The 21,324-nt window shown below is 36.7% G+C and overlaps 1 protein-coding gene across 1 annotated transcript in view; it reads right to left on the reverse strand.

Moving 5' to 3' along the window:
• The window catches only part of CARF (calcium responsive transcription factor), a 49,076-nt gene that overhangs the window by 23,225 nt on the left and 4,527 nt on the right, over positions 1-21,324 (reverse strand). Inside the window, exons 5-9 of the mRNA XM_045851245.1 lie at positions 14,139-14,250; positions 13,433-13,660; positions 7,783-7,903; positions 6,722-6,851; positions 5,072-5,156 (exon numbers count right to left, since the gene is read on the reverse strand). Of these exons, the coding sequence (XP_045707201.1) occupies positions 5,072-5,156; positions 6,722-6,851; positions 7,783-7,903; positions 13,433-13,660; positions 14,139-14,207 (633 nt within the window). The 5' untranslated portion in view covers positions 14,208-14,250. The remainder of the gene's footprint in view (positions 1-5,071; positions 5,157-6,721; positions 6,852-7,782; positions 7,904-13,432; positions 13,661-14,138; positions 14,251-21,324) is intronic.

Genomic DNA, 21,324 nt, shown 5'->3' on the forward strand with positions numbered 1-21,324 from the left:
TCATGAAGATCCTTCTCTGAGAGAAATTCCTGTCTGACCTTAGTATCAAAAATAGGTAATGGGATTTTTTTGGTAGTTTAGGAAAATTAGCATAATTACCATATTTACTATGTATAATACACACTTTTTTGCCCAAATGTTTGAGGAAAAAATAAGGATGCGCATTATACATGGGCATAATGATTATATACAATGGGTATACTAATCTCATGCAAAATGTGCACAAAAATATGGATGCACATTCTACAAAGCAAAATACAGAACTTTTACCTAATACACACAAACTTCACAAATTAACTAGGTTTTGCCTTTTGAATGTTAATTCTCTCTCTCCCTCTTTCCCAGCAGTCTGAATCTCACCTCCTCCCATGGACTGAAAATTGTGAATCCTATCCCTGTCTTCTTCCTTCAGAATCTTCAAATGGTTTACAATTTTATCCGAGCTCCAGTGGAGGGAGGGCAAAGCAGACTAGAGCTGCATAAGGAGAGTCTGGGGTTGGTGACTGGGTGGAGACAGCTGAAGAGTCAGCTGCCATATCCCTGTGCTCAGTCATTCCTTGTACTGCAGAAGCCACCTTTCTCCTGAACGTAGATGCTTAGATTGTAGACGTTCAGCTCATGTCTGTGTGTGCATACACACACACATAGACATGCACGTAGTTCATTAAGATACACGCTTCTTTCTTCCATTTTATGGCTCCATTCTTATTTTTCTTTATTCTTTAGCTCCATTTTTAATTTCTATCTTGCTAATACACTTTAAATATTTTTCTTTTAAAGTATTTAAAATTTTTTTCCCAATTACAGTTTATATTCAATATTATTTTGTGTTAGTTTCATGTATACAGCATAATGGTGAGACAATCATATACTTTACTAAGTGTTTCCCCTGACAGTTCCAGTGCTCACCTGGCCCCATACATAGTTACTACAATGATATTGACTATATTTCCCACACTGTACTTTGTACCCACATGACTATTTTGTACTATCAACTTGCACTTCTCAATCTCTTCCACCATTTTCTTCCCCAGACCCCCAACCATTCCCCTATGGCAACCACCAGTCTCTTCTCTACATCTTTGTGTGTTTCTGTTTTGTTTGTTCATTTACATTGTCTTTTATTTTACATATATAAGTGAAATCACATAATATTTGTCTTTCTCGGACTGGCTTATTTCACTTAGCATAATACCCTCTAGGTCCATCCATGCTATTGCAAATGGTAAAATTTCCTTCCTTTTCATGGCTGAGTAGTATTCCATAGTGTGTGTGTGTGTGTGTGTGTGTGTGTGTGTGTGTGTACCACCACTTTTTTATCCACTTGTCCATTGATGGGCACTTGAGTTATCTCTATAGCTAGCTATTGTAAATAATGCTGCACTGAACATGGAGGTGTAATATATTCTTTTTTAAATATATTTTATTAATTATGCTATTACAGTTGTCCCATTTCCCCCCCTTCACTCCCCTCCACCCTGTATACCCTTTCCCACCCATATCCCCCCTTTAGTCATGTCCATGTGTCATACTTATAAGTTCTTTAGCTTCTACATTTCTCATACTATTCTTACCCTCCCCCTATCTATTTTCAACCTACCTTCTATGCTACTTATTCTCTGTACCTTTTCCCCCTCTCTCCTCCTCCCACTCCCCTGTTGCTAACCCTCCATGTGATCTCCATTTCTGTGGTTCTGTTCCTGTTCTAGTTGTTTGCTTAGTTTGCTTTTGTTTTTGTTTTAGGTGTGGTTGTTAATAACTGTGAGTTTGCTGTCCTTTTACCATACATGTCTTTTCTTTATCTTCCTTTCTTAGATAAGTCCCTTTAACATTTCATATAATAAGGGCTTGGTGATGATGAACTCCTTTAACTTGACCTTATCTGAGAAGCACTTTATCTGCCCTTCCATTCTAAATGAGAGCTTTGCTGGATAGAGCAATCTGGGGTGTAGGTCCTTGTCTTTCATGACTTGGAATATTTCTTTCCAGCCCCTTCTTGCCTGTATGGTCTCTTTTGAGAAATCAGCTGACAGTCTGATGGGAACTCCTTTGTAGGTTACTGTCTCCTTATCTCTTGCTGCTTAGGATTCTCTCCTTCATTTTTACCTTGGCTAATGTAACTATGATGTGCCTTGGTGTGTTTCTTCTTGGGTCCAACTTCTCTGGGGCTCTCTGAGCTTCCTGGATTTCTTGGAAGTCTATTTCCTTTGCCAGAATGGGGAAGTTCTCCTTTATTATTTGTTCAAATATGTGCTAAATCTGTTGCTTTTCCTCTTCCCCTTCTGGGACCCCTATAATTCGGATGTTGGAACGTTTAAAGATGTCCTGGAGGTTCCTAAGCTTCTCCTCCTTTTTTTGAATTCTTATTTCTTCATTCTTTCCTGCTTGGTTGTTTTTTTCTTCTTTCTGGTCCACTCTATTGTTTTGAGTCCCAGTTTCCTTTCCATCACTATTTGTTCTCCGTGCATCTTCCTTCATCTCGTTTATGGTAACCTGCATTTTTTTCATGTAATTTGCACCCAAAATCAACCAATTCTGTGAGCTTCCTGATCACCAGTGTTTTAAACTGTGCATCTGATAGATTGGCTATTTCTTGGTCACTCAAAAGGATGAGTCCTGGGGGACTGATCTGTTCTTCTGTTGGAGACATGTCTCTCTCTCTCCCCCTTTTTTTTTTCCCCTGGTCTGGTCGCTCTTGTTATGGTGAGGGGCGGAGCCTTAGGTGTTCACCGGGGCTGGGCACCCCAGTTGCTAGATTGTGACGTTTATGTGGATGTGGGGGTCGGGGTAGGGGTGGGGGTGGGGGTGGGGCGGGGGTGGGAGGGAACAGTGGCAGTAGCTCCCTTCTCCTGGGATCTCAGTCCCTTCTCTGGGATCCTGGGTTGTGCGCTCTGCCCTGGTCCACAATGCCACCTCACTGGGTCCGCCAGCCTCCGTTTGCATACTCAGGGTCCACTGCTGCAACCTTGCATGTCCCAGAAGGCTTATGCGCTCCCGGTTGCCTTTTGTGCCCAGTTCTCCCTGATCGCCGCGCACCGCGACCCGTGCCCGCTCCTCCTCTCCGCCCCTCTTACTGGTCTAGATGAACGGGTCTACTTCAACTTCTTGGCTGTCCGACTTCCACTCAGATAAATTGTCTGTCAGTTCTGGGTGTTATTCTGGCTCTAAATTGTTGTTGTTCTAATCTTGGTTGTGCGTGGAGGTACAGTGCCTCCACCTATGCCTCCATCTTGCCGGAAGTCTCTAGGCGTAATATATTCTTTACAATGAGTGTTTGTGTTTCTTCAAATATACGCCCAGAAGTGGAATCACTGGGTCATAAAGCAGTTCCATTTCTAATTTTTTGAGGAATCTCCACAAGGCTTTCCACAGTGGCTGTACCGATCTCCAAAGAGGACATACAAATGGCCAACAAACATATGAAAAGGTGCTCAATGTCACTAATCATCAGAAAAATCTAAATTAAAACAGTGTGGTAATTATGGAGACAGGGTGGGGTGTAGGTTGAAAAGGGTACAGGGGGATAAATGGTGGTAGAAATAAATAATGTTTTTAAAAACCACAATGAAATATCATTATCACACCAGCCAGAATGGCTATCATCAATAAATCAACAAACAACATGTGTTGGTGAAGATGGGGAGAAAAGGGAACCTTCCAGCATCGTTGGTGGAATTGCAGATTGGTGTAGCCACTGCAGAAAGCAGTAAGGAGTTACCGCCAAAAATTAAAAATGGATATGCCTAATGACCTAACAATTCCACTTCTCAGAATATGTCTGAAGAAACACAAAACACTAATTTGAGGAATATATGCATACCTATCTTCATTGCAGCATTATTTACAATAGCCAAGATTTGGAAGCAGCTCAAGTGCCCATCAGTCAAAGAGTGGATAAAAAAGCTGTGGTACATTTACACAATGCAATACAATTGCACCTTTAAAAAGAAGGAAATCTTGCTTCTGGTTGGCTCAGTGGATTGAGCACGGGGCTGCAAACCAAAGCATCGCAGGTTCGATTCCCAGTCAGGGTACATGCCTAGGTTGCAGGCCACGGCCCCCAGCAACCGCACATTGATGTTTCTCTCTCTCTCCCTCCCTACCTCCCTTCCTTCTCTAAAAATAAATAAATAAAATCTTAAAAAAAAAAAAGGAGGAAATCTTACTTTTTGAGACAGCATGGACAAACCTGGACAGTATTACACTAAGTGAAATAAGCCAATCAGAGAAAGACAAGTACCAAATAATTTTATTTACATGTGGAATCTAATGAACAAAATAAACTAACAAACAAAATAAAAACAGATTCATAGATACAGAGAACAACTGACAACTGTCAGAGTAAGGGGGATTAAGAAGCTGGATGAAAAAGGTGAAGGAATTAAGCTAATAATTCACAGACATAGAGAATAGAATGGTGACTATCAGAAAAGGGTAGGGGGAGAAGAAGGTAGAAGGTAAAGGGGGGACATGGTGATGGAAGGAGACTTGACTTGGGGTGGTGAACACAAAATACAATATACAGATAATGTGTTATAGAATTGTACATCCAAAAAATTATATAATTTTATTGACCAGTGTTACCCCAATAAATTCAAATTTTTTTTACAAACAAAAGAAAGAACTGGTGATATAGATTTGGGAATCATTTTTATAAAAGTGATAGTGGAAAGCCAACAAAGTTAATAAGCTCTACAAAAGATAAAATGTGGAGAAATAGAAAAAGGTTAAACAGTGAAATCTGAAGAATTTCCACTGTAGAATATGAAAATAAATAAGTATAAGCAAAGAACGAGAGAATGGTCAAAAGATAAAAGGTAGAGAAACACAATAGCAAAGTTTCATGGAAGACAAGGGAAAAAATGATAATGAAGTGAGAAGATTTATATCATCTCTGCTTTAACAGAGTTCATAATCTCTAACAAATAAAAGACTAGATGAGATCAGATTTAGAATAAACATGAACAAAACAGTACAGATACAGCTTCTGTTAGTCATATTCAAAAGTGGACATTTTGGGGTGAACTGTAGTTCATTAAGTGTATCTAGGTAAGGATTATTTTTAACTCACCTCACAGCTCCTAAGACGGCAGGCCCACATAGGTGTGTTAGAAGAAAGTGGCTGGAGAGGGGCCAGAAAGGGTTCTTCAAGCATTCTGGGACAAGGGGAAATAGATATAAAGACATATTAGAAGTTACACACACAGACATACACATGACATTCAACTGCTTTATTTTCTTTGCTTGTATCAACGACAAAAGATTGAGATCATCGATAAGAAATTGTAATAATAATGACAGATTGATCTGATAAGCATATTCATTATAATTTTCTTTAATCATGACTATTTTATTAACTGCGAATGAAAAGGCCCAGGTTAGCTCTTCCATCTACCTGTAGTTCCAACAAATTCAAGTATTTTATCTCTTGCTCTATAAACTTATTTTACATTCTTATCATTATATAATTATTTTCATTTATCAAAAAATGAGCTAATAAAACATCTTCAGATGACTTGTTAAGAATTGCATGACATTATGTCAAGTTCTAAGACTAAAGGTCATAAGTATTGTATTAATTTTAAAATATTTTCATAGAACAATTGAAAGAATATTAATAATACAGCCCTGGCTGGTATGGCTCAGTGGATTGAGTGCCAGTCTGAGAACCGAAAGGTTGCCAGTTCTATTCCTGGTCAGGGCACACGTCTGGGTTATGGGCCAAGTCCCCAGTTGGGGGTGTGTGGGAGGCAAATGATTGATGTATCTCTCACACATCAATGTTTCCCTCCCTCCTTTCCCCTCTCTCTAAAAATAAAATAAATGAAATCTCTTAAAAAAAAAGAATAGTAGCCCTGGCTGGCGTAGCTAAGTGGATTGAGCGTGGGCTGTAAATGAAAGTGTCGCAGGTTTGATTCCCAGTCAGGGCACATGCCTGGGTTGCAGGCCACGGCCCCCAGCAACCGCACATTGATGTTTCTCTCTCTCTCTTTCTCCCTCCCCTCTCTAAAAATAAATAAAATCTTAAAAAAAAAAAAAGAATAGTAATAATACAAAAACCATTATCTTTATTTCCCTAAATTAGCATAAAGTGTTATTTTAAAGCAAAAGTAAAAGCTGAAATAAATGTTAACAAAAGACATTTTATTTTATTTGTTAAAAGATTTTATTTATTTATTTTTAGAAAGAGGGGAAGGGAGAGAGGGAGACAAACATCATTGTGTGGTTGCCTTTTGCACACCCCCTGCTGGGGACCTGGCCCGAAACCCAGGCATGTGCTCTGGCTGGGAATCAAACCGGTGACCCTTTGGTTCACAGGTCAGCACTCAATCCATTGAGCCACACCAGCCAGGGCACAAAACACATTTTAAACACTTTACCACAGAGGAATTAAATGCATAAAAATGTGCTGAAACCATTAAAAATTTTAGGATCTAGAATGAGTATTTCTTTATTCCAAAAACTGTTAGTGTCAGATGTTTTCAGGTTGCTTCAAAATATCACAGGAACGGGTCACTAAGGAAAAGCAGCACTTTGGACAGTCATACTTTCTATAGTATCCTCTTATTACCAAAATCACATTAAAATATATATTTGATGATAGTTTATTCTATTTCCTGAATTTCTGATCTTTTCTATAGTAAGCCAGCTTTAGACGGAATAACTTAAAACATTTCCATGGTGATAACAAAAGATAAATTCCTCTCTCCTGCGGACTCACCTGGTCACTGTTGTTGTGGGCAATGTGAGGGATGCTTGTGGATGAAGAATATAAGCATTGTTATTGTCTGCTAAAGCATCCACTCTCACAGTTGGTAAGTTTCTGTTGCTGGGTTTCTCTTCAGAGGCATCTTAACCACAATAACAAGAACAAAGCAACATCAATATCTTGGATAAGACCCTGAGAATGTAACTATAATTTACATATTTGAAATAGGACAGGAAGATATGCTCTGAAACCAAAGATAACAAAATTTACAATGCTTTGTTGAGAATCTCTCTGATAAACTTGTTTACTTTCCAATTATAATACTGATTACTAAAATAATATAATTAAGTTTTTGAAACTTATATTGAACAACTAAGATATAAGAGTGGTAGAAGTAATTGTTATATGTATTAAGAGTTTCACAATATAATAGGAAAATGTAAATCTGACTCTTGTTTCTATACCATGTTTATAATGTTTTCTTCAAACTATGCTTTTTTTCTTACATTTTAGTGACTACTAACAAAGACAAAGAATCATAACACCAAGGTAAAAATATCTACCTTAAATCATTAACTGTGAACAAGTGACAAAACAGACTGGGGATATGAGTCTCATTTCTGAACTTGAAAGAACAAGAGAAAGAAAAAGAGCAGAGGATGAAAGTACCCTTAAAAAAAAGTACCAAGTCACATGGCTAACAACAGCATTGATATAAATACAAATGTAAAATCTTCTCCAGTAGCTATTAGCACCATATTCTTGTTATTGTTGTTGTTATTATTACTGTTATTATAATTAAGAAGAATTTATTTTATGCTCACTGGTCATTTGAGAGGAAGCAAGAATCAACCAGCTTCATAGAATTCCAAAATGGAATAGACAGCTAACCTAGACAGGAGTTGAAAATGAACTTGAAATTTATTTGGGCTATAAAACTTTTTTTCTTATTCAGTTCACAATTTTGCTCCAAGAAATCAATTTTAGCACTGACTTTCATAAGATGATTTTCCCAAATATACATTTCTTTCTTTAAAACATTCTAAAATCCCCTATGTCCAATTATTACTCACCCCGAGGACTATTCATATCCACAAGCTGCCCTTGAGGTATAATCACTTGTGCCATTCCTGTCTGGGTAGATGGAATTACACGAAGCACCTGTCCATTTTCTAATGAGCTGGCAACAATCATCTTGGAAGCATTAAAAACGAAATCAAATGCATAAGCCTACAGTAATTTAACAGAGTTATTAATTAAATCATTAAAGACATGCCTACCTCTTCGGTTAATACTATTATAGATGAAATCATCATTAATTATATAGATGAAAACACTGAGATACATAACTTTTTCCAGTCTCACAACCGATAGGTGGTAGAACTAGGATTAAGACAGGCAGTTTGACCATGTATCCTAGGATCTGAACCACCTATGGTCTTCTTCATTACACAGGGTGAGATCTAATGATTCAGTAATCGGAACAAGGCTCTGACTGAACTGAATATATTAACTTTTTTATATTTATTGTATTACCCATACATTCTTGACCTATTTGTGTGGTAATCATCTACATTTTAAGTTATTTCATTAGTTTAAAAACAGTAACTTGTTAGATATCTACTTAAAACAGCATTTGTTTTTATATCTCTGCATTTATATATATCCTATCTTGGTTCATAGGGAATACTGCAGAGTCCTCAAAAGTCTAAAAATATAGAGAAAACAGTATATTTATTATACTCTCTTTTCAGTTTAATACCTAAAGCCATTGCCAGAAATTTAGAAGAATGTCAACTAAAAAAAAATCTGAAGTTTAAGAAAAACATTTGAAGATATAATAAATTAATATTTGAAATAAGTTTATCCCATAGTTCTAGATTTTTTAGACAGCCTATAAACTTTATTACCTAACATACTGCTTTCTGCTGACACAATTTTATTATTTTACCTCTACCTAGTGCAATTAACTCTCCTTATTCATTGCATTCTACTTTCCCAGACTTCCTTCTTGCTATGCAAAAACGTGAAAGCATTACTGATGCATGCCTGATAGAGACTGCATTCCTCCTTTTAAGGAGATCATTTGAAAAAAAAATTAAATTAATAAAAAACCACCTCAATAAATATAATCATAAACATTTTCCGGAAACTAAGAGTAGGAGTGGTTTCCCTACCCCAAATGTTTATCAAGTTTCTTGAGATAAAAATGTATTGCCATACCTCATCACTTCAACATTAAAAAGCAGTGGAAACTCTGAAGATGAGTTTATCTCTGAAGATGAGATAACTGCTTTACATTTGTTGAGTGAATACTAATAAGTGGCAGGACTTAATATTACCTTAATTAATGCTCATTACATGTATATGAAGTATGTACATTTTATATATGAGAAAACTTTTAAACAAAGGTTACAAATTTTATACAAGGTAACACAGAGCTGGAAATTCAAACCCAAGTAGTTTGTCTCCTTTTAATCACTACTCTGTACTGCCTCCTGATACCTGATGATGCTGTTAAAGCTAAAAGAAGACAAAAACAAAGCAATACAAAACGTTCTCCTGGACTTTAAAAAGCAACAGTTATAATATTGTTTTAAATTCTTTACTCTTTGCTCTAGGACACATATTGGCAAAATATTGCTATGAGAGATGTCTGAGATTTTACTACCTATGTTTTCTCCTAGGATTTTTAAGGTTTCCTGGCATTCATTTAAGTCTTTTATCTATTTTGAGTTTATTGTTGTGTATGGTGTAAGTTGGTGGTAAGGGAAACAAAGAAAAAAATAAGCAAACAGGACAACATAAAACTAAAAGGCTCTGAACAACAAAAGAAACCATCCACAAAATGAAAAAAGAACCCACTGTATTGGAGAGCATTTGCCAATGATACATCTGATAAGGGGACAATTTCCAAAATATATAAAGAACTTATACAACTCAACACCAGGAAGACAAACAATCCAATGAAAAAATGGGCAAAGGACCTAAAAAGACACTTCTCCAAATAAGACATACAGACGACCAACAGTCATATAAAAAAATCTTCAACGTCACTAGTTATCAGAGAAATGCAAATTAAAGCCACAATGAGGTATCACCTCGCACCTGCCAGAATGGCTATCATCAGTAAATCAACAAGCAACAAGCGCTGGCAAGGATGTGGAGAAAACACAGTGTACTGCTGGTGGGAATGCAGACTGGTACAGCCACTATAGGAAACAGTATGGAATTTCCTTAAAAAATTAAAAATGGAACTGCTTTTTGACCCAACAATCCCACTTCTGGAAATATATCCTAAGAGTCCCAAAACACCTATTCAAAAGAATATATGCACCCCAATGTTCATAGCAGCATTATTTACAATAGTCAAGATCTGCAAATAGACAAAGTACCCATCACTAGATGAGTGGATACAAAAGTTGTGGTACATTTACACAAAGGAATAGTATACGGCCGTGAAAAGAGGGAAATCTTACCTTTTGCAACAGCATGGATGGAACTGGAGATTATTATGCTAAGTGAAATAAGCCAGTCTGAGAAACACAAATACCATATGACCTCACTTATATGTGGAATCTAGTCAACAAAATAAACTGAGGAACAAAATAGAAACAGAGGCATGGATACAGGGAACAGACTGACAGCTGTCAGAAGGGAGGGGGGAGGGGGAACTGGATTGAAAGAAGGTGGAGGGATTAGCCACAAGACATATATGCATAACCAATAAACATAGACAACAGTGTTGTGAAGGCCAGAGGAAAGGGGGGGCAGAGACTGGGTAGAGGCAGGCAAAGGACGGGGGAATGGGGACATCTGTAATAGTGTCAGCAATAAAGTTTTTTTTTTTAAGATTTTATTTATTTTTTTTAGAGAGGGGAGGGAGGGAGAAAGAGAGAGAGGGAGAGAGAGAGAGAGAGACATCAATGTGCAGTTGCTGGGGGTTGTGGCCTGCAACCCAGGCATGTGCCCTGACTGGGAATCGAACCTGCAACACTTTGGTTCACAGTCCGAGCTCAATCCACTGAGCTACGCCATCCAGGAGCAATAATGTTTTTAAAAAATAAAAATAAAATATTTACTCCTTATAAAGAGATTAAATATCTATGAAAATACTTTATTAATTCTTAGAAAATAAAAGTACTGTGGGTATTTTAAATCCCAATAAAAATGGTATATTTATAAGTTACTCAATCATGAAAATATCATCATTAAGACTGGTCTGATACTGTGTCCCAAGCACAGTAAAAAAATCTCTATTTTCTCTCCTTAGCTTACTCTACCCAGTACCTAAAAAACTATTTTCAATTCATATAATTTGATAATGTTACTTTTCCTGTAACAAAAAAGCTAATTATCTTTAATCTTTGCTATGAAAACACACATAGTTTTGAAGAGTTATCTGTTGCAATACATTCTATTTGAGACATGAAAATTATCAGAAAAGCTGATCATGAACAGTTTCATAATTAGTGGTTTCTTTGCATACAACTACCTATTAATTCAAAATACCATCCCTGCCCTGGCTGGCGTAGCTCAGTGGATTGAGCACAGGCTGCGAATCAAAGCATCGCAGGTTCAATTCCCAGTCAGGGCACATGCCTGGGTTGCAGGCCACGGCCCCCAGCAACCGCACATTGATGTGTCTCTCTCTCTCTCCCTCTCTCTCCCTCTCCCCCCCCCCTCTTTCTCCCTCCCTTCCCTCTCTAAAAAATAAATAAATAAAATCTTTAAAAAAAAATACCATCCCTACTTCACTACAAAACCTCTGCATTTATTTCATAGTGAACTACAGAAATTTTACTAGCTCCTTGATAGCTTCTATATTAAAAATATGGAAGCAACCTAATTGTCCGTCAGTAGATGAGTGGATAAAACAACTATGAGACATTTACACAATGGAATACTACTCAGCTGTAATAAAGAAGAAAATTTTACCCTTACCCTTTGCAACAGTATGAATGGACCTGGAAAACATTATGCAAAGTGAAATAAGCCAGTCAGAAAAAGACAAATACCATGTGATTTCACTAGTATGTGAAATCTAATGAACAAACTGAACTAACAAGCAAAAGAAACAGGTTCAAAGAGTGCAGGATGACTGCTAAGGGTAGGGGAGGTTAGGAGGTGAAGGGATTGAGGCAAAAGGAAAAAGGACTCATGGACATGGACAACAGTGTGGTGATTGCAGTGGGGAGAGGAGTCTAAGGGGACTACATGGTAAGGGGAAAAAGAGAAAAAAAAAAGAAGGAAAGAAAACACAACTTTTTCAATAAGCTCCACTTGGTGGGGAATGTTGATAATAGGGAAAGTTATGCACGGCGGGGGGAGGGATATATGGGAAATCTCTGTATCTTACCCTCAATTCTACTATGAACTTGAAACTGCTCTCAAAAAATAAAGTCTATTAAAACAAACAAAAACTCCAAAAAGTTGCACTAGGTTTTCCAGAATATCACCACTTTCTGATCTTGGGTTCTTTGAAAAAAAAAATACTTTCTCACATGTCGATGTTTATTGCCACGTGCTTCCTATTTCACAGCTTTAAATGACACTCTGTATCATCTCTTTCTTACCCCAAACAATGTAAAATCACCTGTATAATGCCTCTGTATAAAAAGTTTAACACAATTACAAAGAGAAGAGAACTCTTTTAGAGTCAAACAAATAAACAACTTTAACATCTTTTTTAGGAAAGGTATTATAACACTTCATACATTTAGACTGTTTGATCTTTCTCTCAGAACATGGAGACTTTCTAAATGTTCTAAGACCAAATACAGTAAATGTTAAATAACAGGAGAAATTACAGAAGTATTTCATGTTGGACATGAAATATTAAAATGTAGTTGGTTCACATCTAAATTATTTATTGCATATTAACCTCTGCTGGTGATTTGGTATGGTTTCAGAAGCTTACCCTTACTTTGCATTTCAGTCCTAAAGTAGACCCAGAAATTTGTTGAGTCTGAGCATACACAAAAAGCACTTGTCTACACTTAGCCACCTCTCAACCAATGACTCTCAACCCCAGAATTTAGCTGGGTTATATGGGAACAAAAGGACAGAAATTAACTCTGTAATGTCCTAGACTAGAAACAATAGGAACAAAGATTAATTTTACATAAAATGATTGATTACTTGTATAATTTATAATCAAAGTTCTGATTTAAAAAATAATTTTTGAGAGCTTCTGGTCAAGATGACAGCGCAGGCAGACATCTCTTTGCACAACCACATCAAAATTACAACTAAAATATAGAACCACCATCACTTAGAACTGTCAGAAATTGAGATAAATGGAAGTCTGACAACTACAGAATTAAAGAAACGACATCCATCCAGACTGGTAGGAGGGGCACAGATGCAGAAGGGGCTGATCCCAATGTAAGTCAGTAGTGTAAAGAAACTGACTAGGTGAAGAAGGTGAAGGGACTAAGAACTACAAATTGGTAGTTACAGGAGAGTCACAGGGATGTAAAGCATAGAGACTATAGTCAATAATCCTGCAATAACTATGTACGGTACTAGATGGGTACTGGAAATATCAGGGAAACACTTTGTAAATGATTGTCTAATCACTATGCTGTACTCCTGAAACTGACACAAAATAATAATAAAAGTAAATTGTAATTGGCAAATTAAACAATAAAGGCATTAAGGCCATATACTAACACAATTTAATAAATAGCATAAAACTGGTTATTTATAAAATATACTCACCATTTGTGCATTAGAATCCCCCAATGACTGAAGCTCATATTGAATAGGTTGCCCATTTTGGTCCACTAGGTGAAATTTCTCTGTAGAAAGAGTCTGTGCTTGAGTCAGGGGCCCTGGTATATTTTGTGATGTGAGTGAATTATCTGCTTCATTAGTAGTGATGGGTAAAACTCTACCAGAATTATTTTGTCCAATGGAAGGATCCCCGGAGTCCATACAGGTTGGCTGCTTTGCAAAATAATAACAATAATAAGTAAATAATCATTTGGGTGTTTGTAAAATATAAACATCATAACTTTTTAAAAAATGGAATATTTATAATAAAAATGAAATGTCATTCATTTTTCAGTTAATTATCTACTTTACTCTTTGCAAGAGTTGTCAGTTCACAGACTGATACAGACAGAAACCAGTTCTTAAGTGAAATTGTTGATTTTTATTATATTTTATTTCAACCTTATTAAAAGAAAACTGTCCACAGAAATGCAACCTGAAATTATAAAATGTAATTCAACATAAGAAACTTTCTTGTGTGTAAAATTTACAAGTATACATAATTAAATATGATAGAACTATGGATAATAGAATGTTAAAATTCTTGAATGCATTAAGTATAACATATTCCTTAAGCATAAAAAGTTATTAAATGGCATGTTGTTCTTCAGAATGGGAAAAAGTTCCCAGTTGACTCCCTACCTCAAATTACCTGAGAATCTGTTTTTGAATCTTCGGAATCATTATGATTGACTGTTAATGAATCATTAGGCTGTTCCATGCTGATATCATATTCAATTCCATTTTCTTCTATTACTTAATAGCTGAAAGAGTTCAAATAGCTGATCAGCTAAAGCCCCTAACATTTTTTAAATTCTTACTTATTCTATTACAGCTGTCCCAATTTCCCCCCTTTTCCCTCCTCTCACCAGCCCACCCACTGCTCACCCAGTCAATTCCCACACTGCTGTCCATGTCACTCATGCACGTTCTTTGATCCCTCCCCCTCCTTTTCACTATTGTCCACCACTCTCCTCCCCACTGGCAGGTGTCAGTCTGTCATGTTTCCATGTTCTGTTTTGCTCTTAAGTTTATTTTACTCATTAGATTCCTCTTATAAGTGAGATCATATGGTATTTTTCTTTCAATGACTTGCTTATTTCACTTAGCATAATAGTCTCTAGTTCCATCCATGTTGTAGCAAAAGGTAGATTATATATAGAGATCTGTTACCATAACATACAGTCATTACACTCAATAACTGCTTGACAAACTTTGAAAATAAAGAAACATGTGTGAGCCACTAAGTGTGAGACACTAAGGTGTAGTACAGTGATTTGCAATTGTGGCGATTTTGTCTCCTCACACATTCCTCCACCCTGAAGTACATTCAGCAATGTCTGAAAACATTTTTGGTTGTCACAATGTAGGGAGGCATGGGAGGGTTGCTACTGGCATCTAATGGAGTATTGCTAAAAATCTTCAAATGCTAGGACAGATGCCGTAACAAAGATGTCAATGTTACTGAGGTTTACTAATCCTGGCTTGCTATACTGTAGTAAGTATAAGATTTTGCATTATCTTTAAAAAAAGTTTTATGTCTTAAAACTGTAGTGAGGTCAAAATGAAACTGGAGAAGACTATGACTGAACATATATGTAATAAACTTCATAGAACCTTTGAAAAACCTATACATTTAATTTTATTTTTCAAAGAAAAGCATACATATTTTTTAACTTTTTAGTTTTTATTCTTTAAATTAACATGCATTAAATTACACTTTTTTGTGTATGAACAGTTCTTTGGATTTTAACACACGTTTCTATGTAACCACCATCACAATCAGGATATATAATAATTCCAATCAACCTTAACCCTAATTTAAAGTTATACCTTGTACTTTAGACTTATTTAGTATTATATGTATTCGAATACATGAAAAACTAATTTTTCTGTGATAGTATGCACACATATAAACTTGTAAAATTAACTATTTCATCAAATCTATAAGGTTTGCCACTGTGTATTTCCAAAATATTGTAACTATTTCTACTTCAAATATAATTGGCTATAAATCACTCTTATTTTTAATATGCAACTATGAAATATCTTAAAACTGCTTCTCCTTTAAGAATTTAAATTATCACTTGTTATTCTAATCTAATTTATTACAAAAATTCCAAAAACCTGTAGTTACTTCTCGAGCTATAAGAGAGCAATTTTATAACTTCCTGTTTTGTCTTGAAGTTTTTACACTATATGCATTACTTAAGAACAATATTTTTAGAAGGGGTTTAAAAAAATAAAAAGATAGTTCCACTAAAGACAATATTGCAGATTTGATACAATAAAATTCTCACTTGCTAGAAAACAAATAATAGGAAGTTGATCTAAAACAAAATCTAAGAAGTTAGTTACATACAGAGCAGTTCCCATAAGACTGTCAGCTGACCTCTCAAAAGAAACATTACAGGCAAGAAGGGACTGGCAGGAAGTATTCAATGTGATGAAAAGCAAGGATCTACAGCCAAGATTATTCTATCCAGCAAAGCTTTCATTTAGAATGGAAGGGCAAATAAAGTGCTTCCCAGATAAAGTTAAGAGAGTTCATCATCACCAAACCCTTATTATATGAAATGTTAAATGGACTTATTTAAGAAACAGAAGAAGATCAAATCTATGCACATTAAGATGATAACAAACTCAACTATGAACAACTAAAAAAATAAAAACAAAGTAAGCAAACAACTAGAACGGGAACAGAATCACAGAAATGGAAATCACATGGAGGATTATCAGCGGCGAGGGGCAAGGGGGAGGATTTAAGAAGCATAATTGGTAGGTACAAAATAGACAGGGGGATGTTAAGAATAGTATAGGAAATGGAGAAGCCCAAGAACTGCTATGTTCAACCCATGGACATGAACTAAGGAGGGGGTGAATGCTGGAGGGAAGTGGGGTACCGGGCACAGGAGGGCAAAGGGGAAAAACACCAAGCAACTGTAATATCATAATCTATAAAATATACTTAAAAAATAAAATGCAGCAGAGAGCTTAGATCAGCTACAGAGTATTGGTATCAGACATACAGCAGACTACTCAAAAGAAACCATGACGGTAGAAGTCACAGGAATAATAAAAAAGAAAGCGCTGATATATAATTGCATATATTCAAAGCTATTTTCTTCACAAAACAGGATGAAAGACACTTTAAGATTTTTAAAAACTGAAAATAATCTACAGATCCTACATGAAATTTCTAGAAATACTGAAAACAAAAATGATACCAGATGTAAGTCCTGATTCTAAAAAAATAAGCAAATTAATAATTCTATGAAAAATCTAAATAAACACTGCCTTTATAAATAATAACTATTATAATTTTGTATATGTGCAGTATAAACATAGAATAAAACACTGGAGAACTAAATAAAATACACATAACTCAGGAGGGGTGATAAGAAACACAACATATTAAAACTTGCAGGATTCAGGGAAAACATTGCTCAGAGGGAAGTTTAAAGCAATAATTTTTAAAAAATCTCCATCTTTATATCTTAAAAAATGGAGAAAGAAGGGCAAACTAACTGAAATGTAGCAAAAGGAAGGGAAGAAAAAATCAGAGGGGAAATAAGCAAATTCAAGAATAGAAAAACAATAGAGAGTACCAACAAATCTAAAAGTTGGTTCTTTAAAGATTGACGAAATTGACAAACCTTTAGCTAGAGTGACAATAAAAAAGAAAAAGATGCAAATAACTCAGAAAAAAAAAGGGAGGATATCACCACCAACCTTACAGAAATTAAAAGGATAATGAGAGAATCCTAAGAACAATTGCACAACTCTCTCTATTCACAGATGACATAGTCTTACAGAAAATCCTAAAGAGTCCACAAAATAGAATGATTAAACAAATTCTACAAACTTGCAGGATACAAGATAAACAGGCAAGTGAGTTTATTTCTCTGAAACAGCAATGAACAATCCAATAATAAATTTAATAATCCACTTAAAATAGCATCAACAATAAAATACTGGTGACTTTAACCAAGGAGATATAAGAGTTATACGCTGAAATTACAAAATATTGCAGTAAAAAAATTAAAGAGGACCTAAATGAATATAAAGACATACTGTGCTCACAGAACTGGAAGACATGAAAATTATTAAAATAGCAATACTACCCGAAGCAATCCATTGCATTTTCTTTCAGTTATAGAAAAGCCAACCCTAAGATTCAGATGGAATTGTAAGGGACCTAAATGGCCAAAACAATCTCAAAAAGAATAATGTTGGTAGACTCTTCCCAATTTCAAAACTTACTATAAAACTACAGTACTCAAAACAATGTAATATTGATAATAAGACAAGACATGTAGATCAACGGAATAGAACTGAGAGTCCAAAAATAAACGCATACATCTATGGTGAAATAATTTTCAACAGGGGTGCCAAAATCATTCAATCAGGAATGAACAGTCTTGCAATAAGTGGTGCCGGGACAACTGAATATTCACATACAAAAGAATGAAGACGGACCCTTACCTTACACTATATACAGAAAAATAACCAAAAATTGATCAAAGACTTAAATGTAGGAGCTAAAACCAAAAGGTTCTCAGAAGAAAACATAAGAGTAAGTCTTTATGATTTTGGATTTGACAATGATTCCTTAAATATGACACCAAAAGGGAAAGTACCAAAAGAAAAAGTAGACATATTGGACATTATCAGAAGAAGAAAAACATTTGTGCAACGGACACCATGACAAGCCACAGATGGGAGAAGGTATTTGCAAATCAAATACCTGAAAAGGGTCTAAAATATAAAGAACTCCTACCATTCAACCACAAAATAATAACCCAAAACAATCTAATTAAAAAGTGGGAAAAGAGCCCTGGCCACGTGGCTCAGTTGGTTGGAGCGTTATTCCATGCACAGAAAGGTCACCAGTTTGATTCCGGTCAGGGCACATACCTAGATTGCGGATTCGATCCCATTTGGGGTGCATACCAGAGGCAACCAATTGATGTTTCTTTCTCACATTGATGTTTCTCTCTCTCCCACCTCTGTCTCAAATCAAATCAATGGAAACATGTCCTTAGGTGAGTATTAAAAAAAAAAAAGGGTGGACTTCCGGCCAAGATAGAGGCATAGGTAGACACACTGTGCCTCCTCACACAACCAAGACAGGAACAACAACAATTTAGAAACAGAATAACAACTAGGACTGACAGAAAATTGAACTGTATGGAAGTTAGACAACAAAGAAGTTAAAATAGACCCGTTCACCAAGACCGGTAGGAGTGGCAGAGTCAGGCAGCTGGGCAGGGAGAGCAGAGAGTGTTGGGACTGGGCGTGTAAGGCATCCGGGGTACGCAAGACTGCAGCGGGTGTACCCTGAGCATGCAAGCGGCAGCTGGCAGATCCCAGCCAAGGGGTGGCAACCAGCAGACCCAGCGAGGCGGGAATTGTGAAGCAAGGCACTGCGTGCAACCCAGGATCCCAGCGCTGGGAAATAGAGCCTGGGGACATTGATTGAAAACACCTGTGGGGGGTTGAGGCACAGGGAGAGACTCCCAGGCTCACAGGAGAGGTCCTTGGAAAGTCTCACAGGGTGCACAAGCCCACCCACATGGGAATTGGCACCAGAGGGGCCCAGTTTGCTCAGGGGAAATGGCGGAAGGGACTGAGGTCCGACAGAGTGGAGCAAGTGCCATTGTTCCCTCTCGGATCTCGCCCCACATTCAACGTCACAACCCAGTGACTGGGGTGCCCCGCCTTGGTGAACACCTGAGACTCCGCCCCTCATATGTAACAGGCGCAACTAGACCAAAGGGGGGCGGGGGGAAGATGGCTCAAACAGAATGAAAGTATGGAAGTTCTGCAGCCAGTACTTTTAAGTGACCAAGAGATAACCAACCTATCAGATGCACAGTTCAAAGCACTGGTGATCAAGATGCTCATAGAATTGGTTAATTTTGGTCGCAAATTAGATGAACAAATGCAGGCTACAATAAGAGAAATGAAGGAAAATGCACAGGGAACCAATAGTGATGGTAAGGAAACTGGGTCTCAAAACAACAGTGTGGACCAGAAGGAAGAAACAAGCAAACAGAAAAAAAATGGAGAAATGAGAATTAAAAAAAATGAGCAGAAGCTTAGGAATCTCCAGGACATCTTTAAACGTTCCAACATCCTAATTATAGGGGTCCCAGAAGGAGAAGAGGAAGAGCAACAAGTGGAAAAGTTATTTGAACAAATAATGGAGGAGAACTTCCCCATTCTGGCAAAGGAAATAGACTTCCAGAAAGTCCAGGAAGCTCAGAGAGTCCCAAAGAAATTGGACCCAAGAAGAAACACACCAAGGCACATCATAGTTACATTAGCCAAGGTAAAAATGAAGGAGAGAATCCTAAGCAGCAAGAGATAAGGAGACAGTAACCTACAAAGGAGTTCCCATCAGACTGTCAGCTGATTTCTCAAGAGACCTTGCAGGCAAGAAGGGGCTGGAAAGAAGTATTTCAAGTCATGAAAGACAAGGACCTACATCCCAGATTGCTCTATCCAGCAAAGCTCTCATTTAGAATGGAAGGGCAGATAAAGTGCTTCTCAGATAAGGTCAAGTTAAAGGAGTTCATCATCACCAAGCCCTTATTTTATGAAATGTTAAAGGGGCTTATCTAAGAAAAAGAAGATAAAAAAACATGTATAATAGAATGACAGCAAACTCACAATTATTAACAACCACACCTAAAACAAAAACAAAAAGAAACTAAGCAAACAACTAGAACAGGAACAGACCTACAGAAATGGAGATCACATGGAGGGTTAGCAACAGGGGAGTGGGAGGAGAGAGGAGGAAAAGGTATGGAGAATAAGTAGCATAGATGGTAGGTAGAAAATAGACAGGGGGAGGGCAAGAATAGTATGGGAAATGTAGAAGCTAAAGAATTTATGACACATGGACATGAACCAAAAGGGGGGAATGTGGGTGGGAGAGGGTGTGCAGGGTGGAGGGAAATGAAGGGGGGTAATGGGACAACTTTAATATCATAATCAATAAAATATATTTTTTTTAAAAAAGGGCAAAGGAGTTGAATAGACATTTCTCCAAAGAAGACATACAAATGGAATGGCAACAAACACATAAAAAGATGCTGAAGATCATTAGTCATTAGCAAAATGCAAATCAAAACAACAATGAGATTAAGTTCATACTCACTAGGATGGTTATATTTGAAAAAAAAAAAAGAAAGTAAGGGATTGCAAGCATGTGGAGAAAGGGAATCCTCATGCATCATACTGCTGGGTATGTAAAATGCTGCAGGTGCTGTGAACATTTTGGCAGTTCCTTAAGAGGAAAACCTAATTACCATATGAAAGCAATTCCACTCTAGGTATGTACTCCCCAAAATTGAAAACGTGTTCAAATATAAACCTGTACACAAATGTTCATAGCAGCACTATTCATAATGGCCTAAGTGGAAACAACCCTAACGTTCATCAGTTTATGAGTGAATATACAATATGTGGTATATCCATATAAAGGAATAGTATTCAGCCATAGAAGGGGAAGAAATATTGATAGAAGCTACAACACAGATGAACCTCAAAAGCCTTAGGCTAAGTGATAGAAGCCAGACAAAAAAGTGACACATTACATGGTTCCATTTATAGAAAACATACAGAACGGGTAAATCCATACAGACAGAAAGCAGACTGGTGAATGTCAAGGGCTTGGGAGGAAGAGAACAGGGAGTCACTGTCAGCTGGGTACAATGTTTTATTTGGGGGAAATAATATTTTTGAATTAGATAAAGGTAGTACATATGCAATAAAGAAAATATGTATAAATACTTTATTTTTGTGTGTGACTTACACAAGGATACCGCTCT

The sequence above is a fragment of the Phyllostomus hastatus genome, unplaced genomic scaffold (genome assembly GCF_019186645.2).
Source record: "Phyllostomus hastatus isolate PE091 unplaced genomic scaffold, TTU_PhHast_1.1 phas_contig_137, whole genome shotgun sequence".
Lineage (NCBI taxonomy): Eukaryota > Metazoa > Chordata > Mammalia > Chiroptera > Phyllostomidae > Phyllostomus > Phyllostomus hastatus.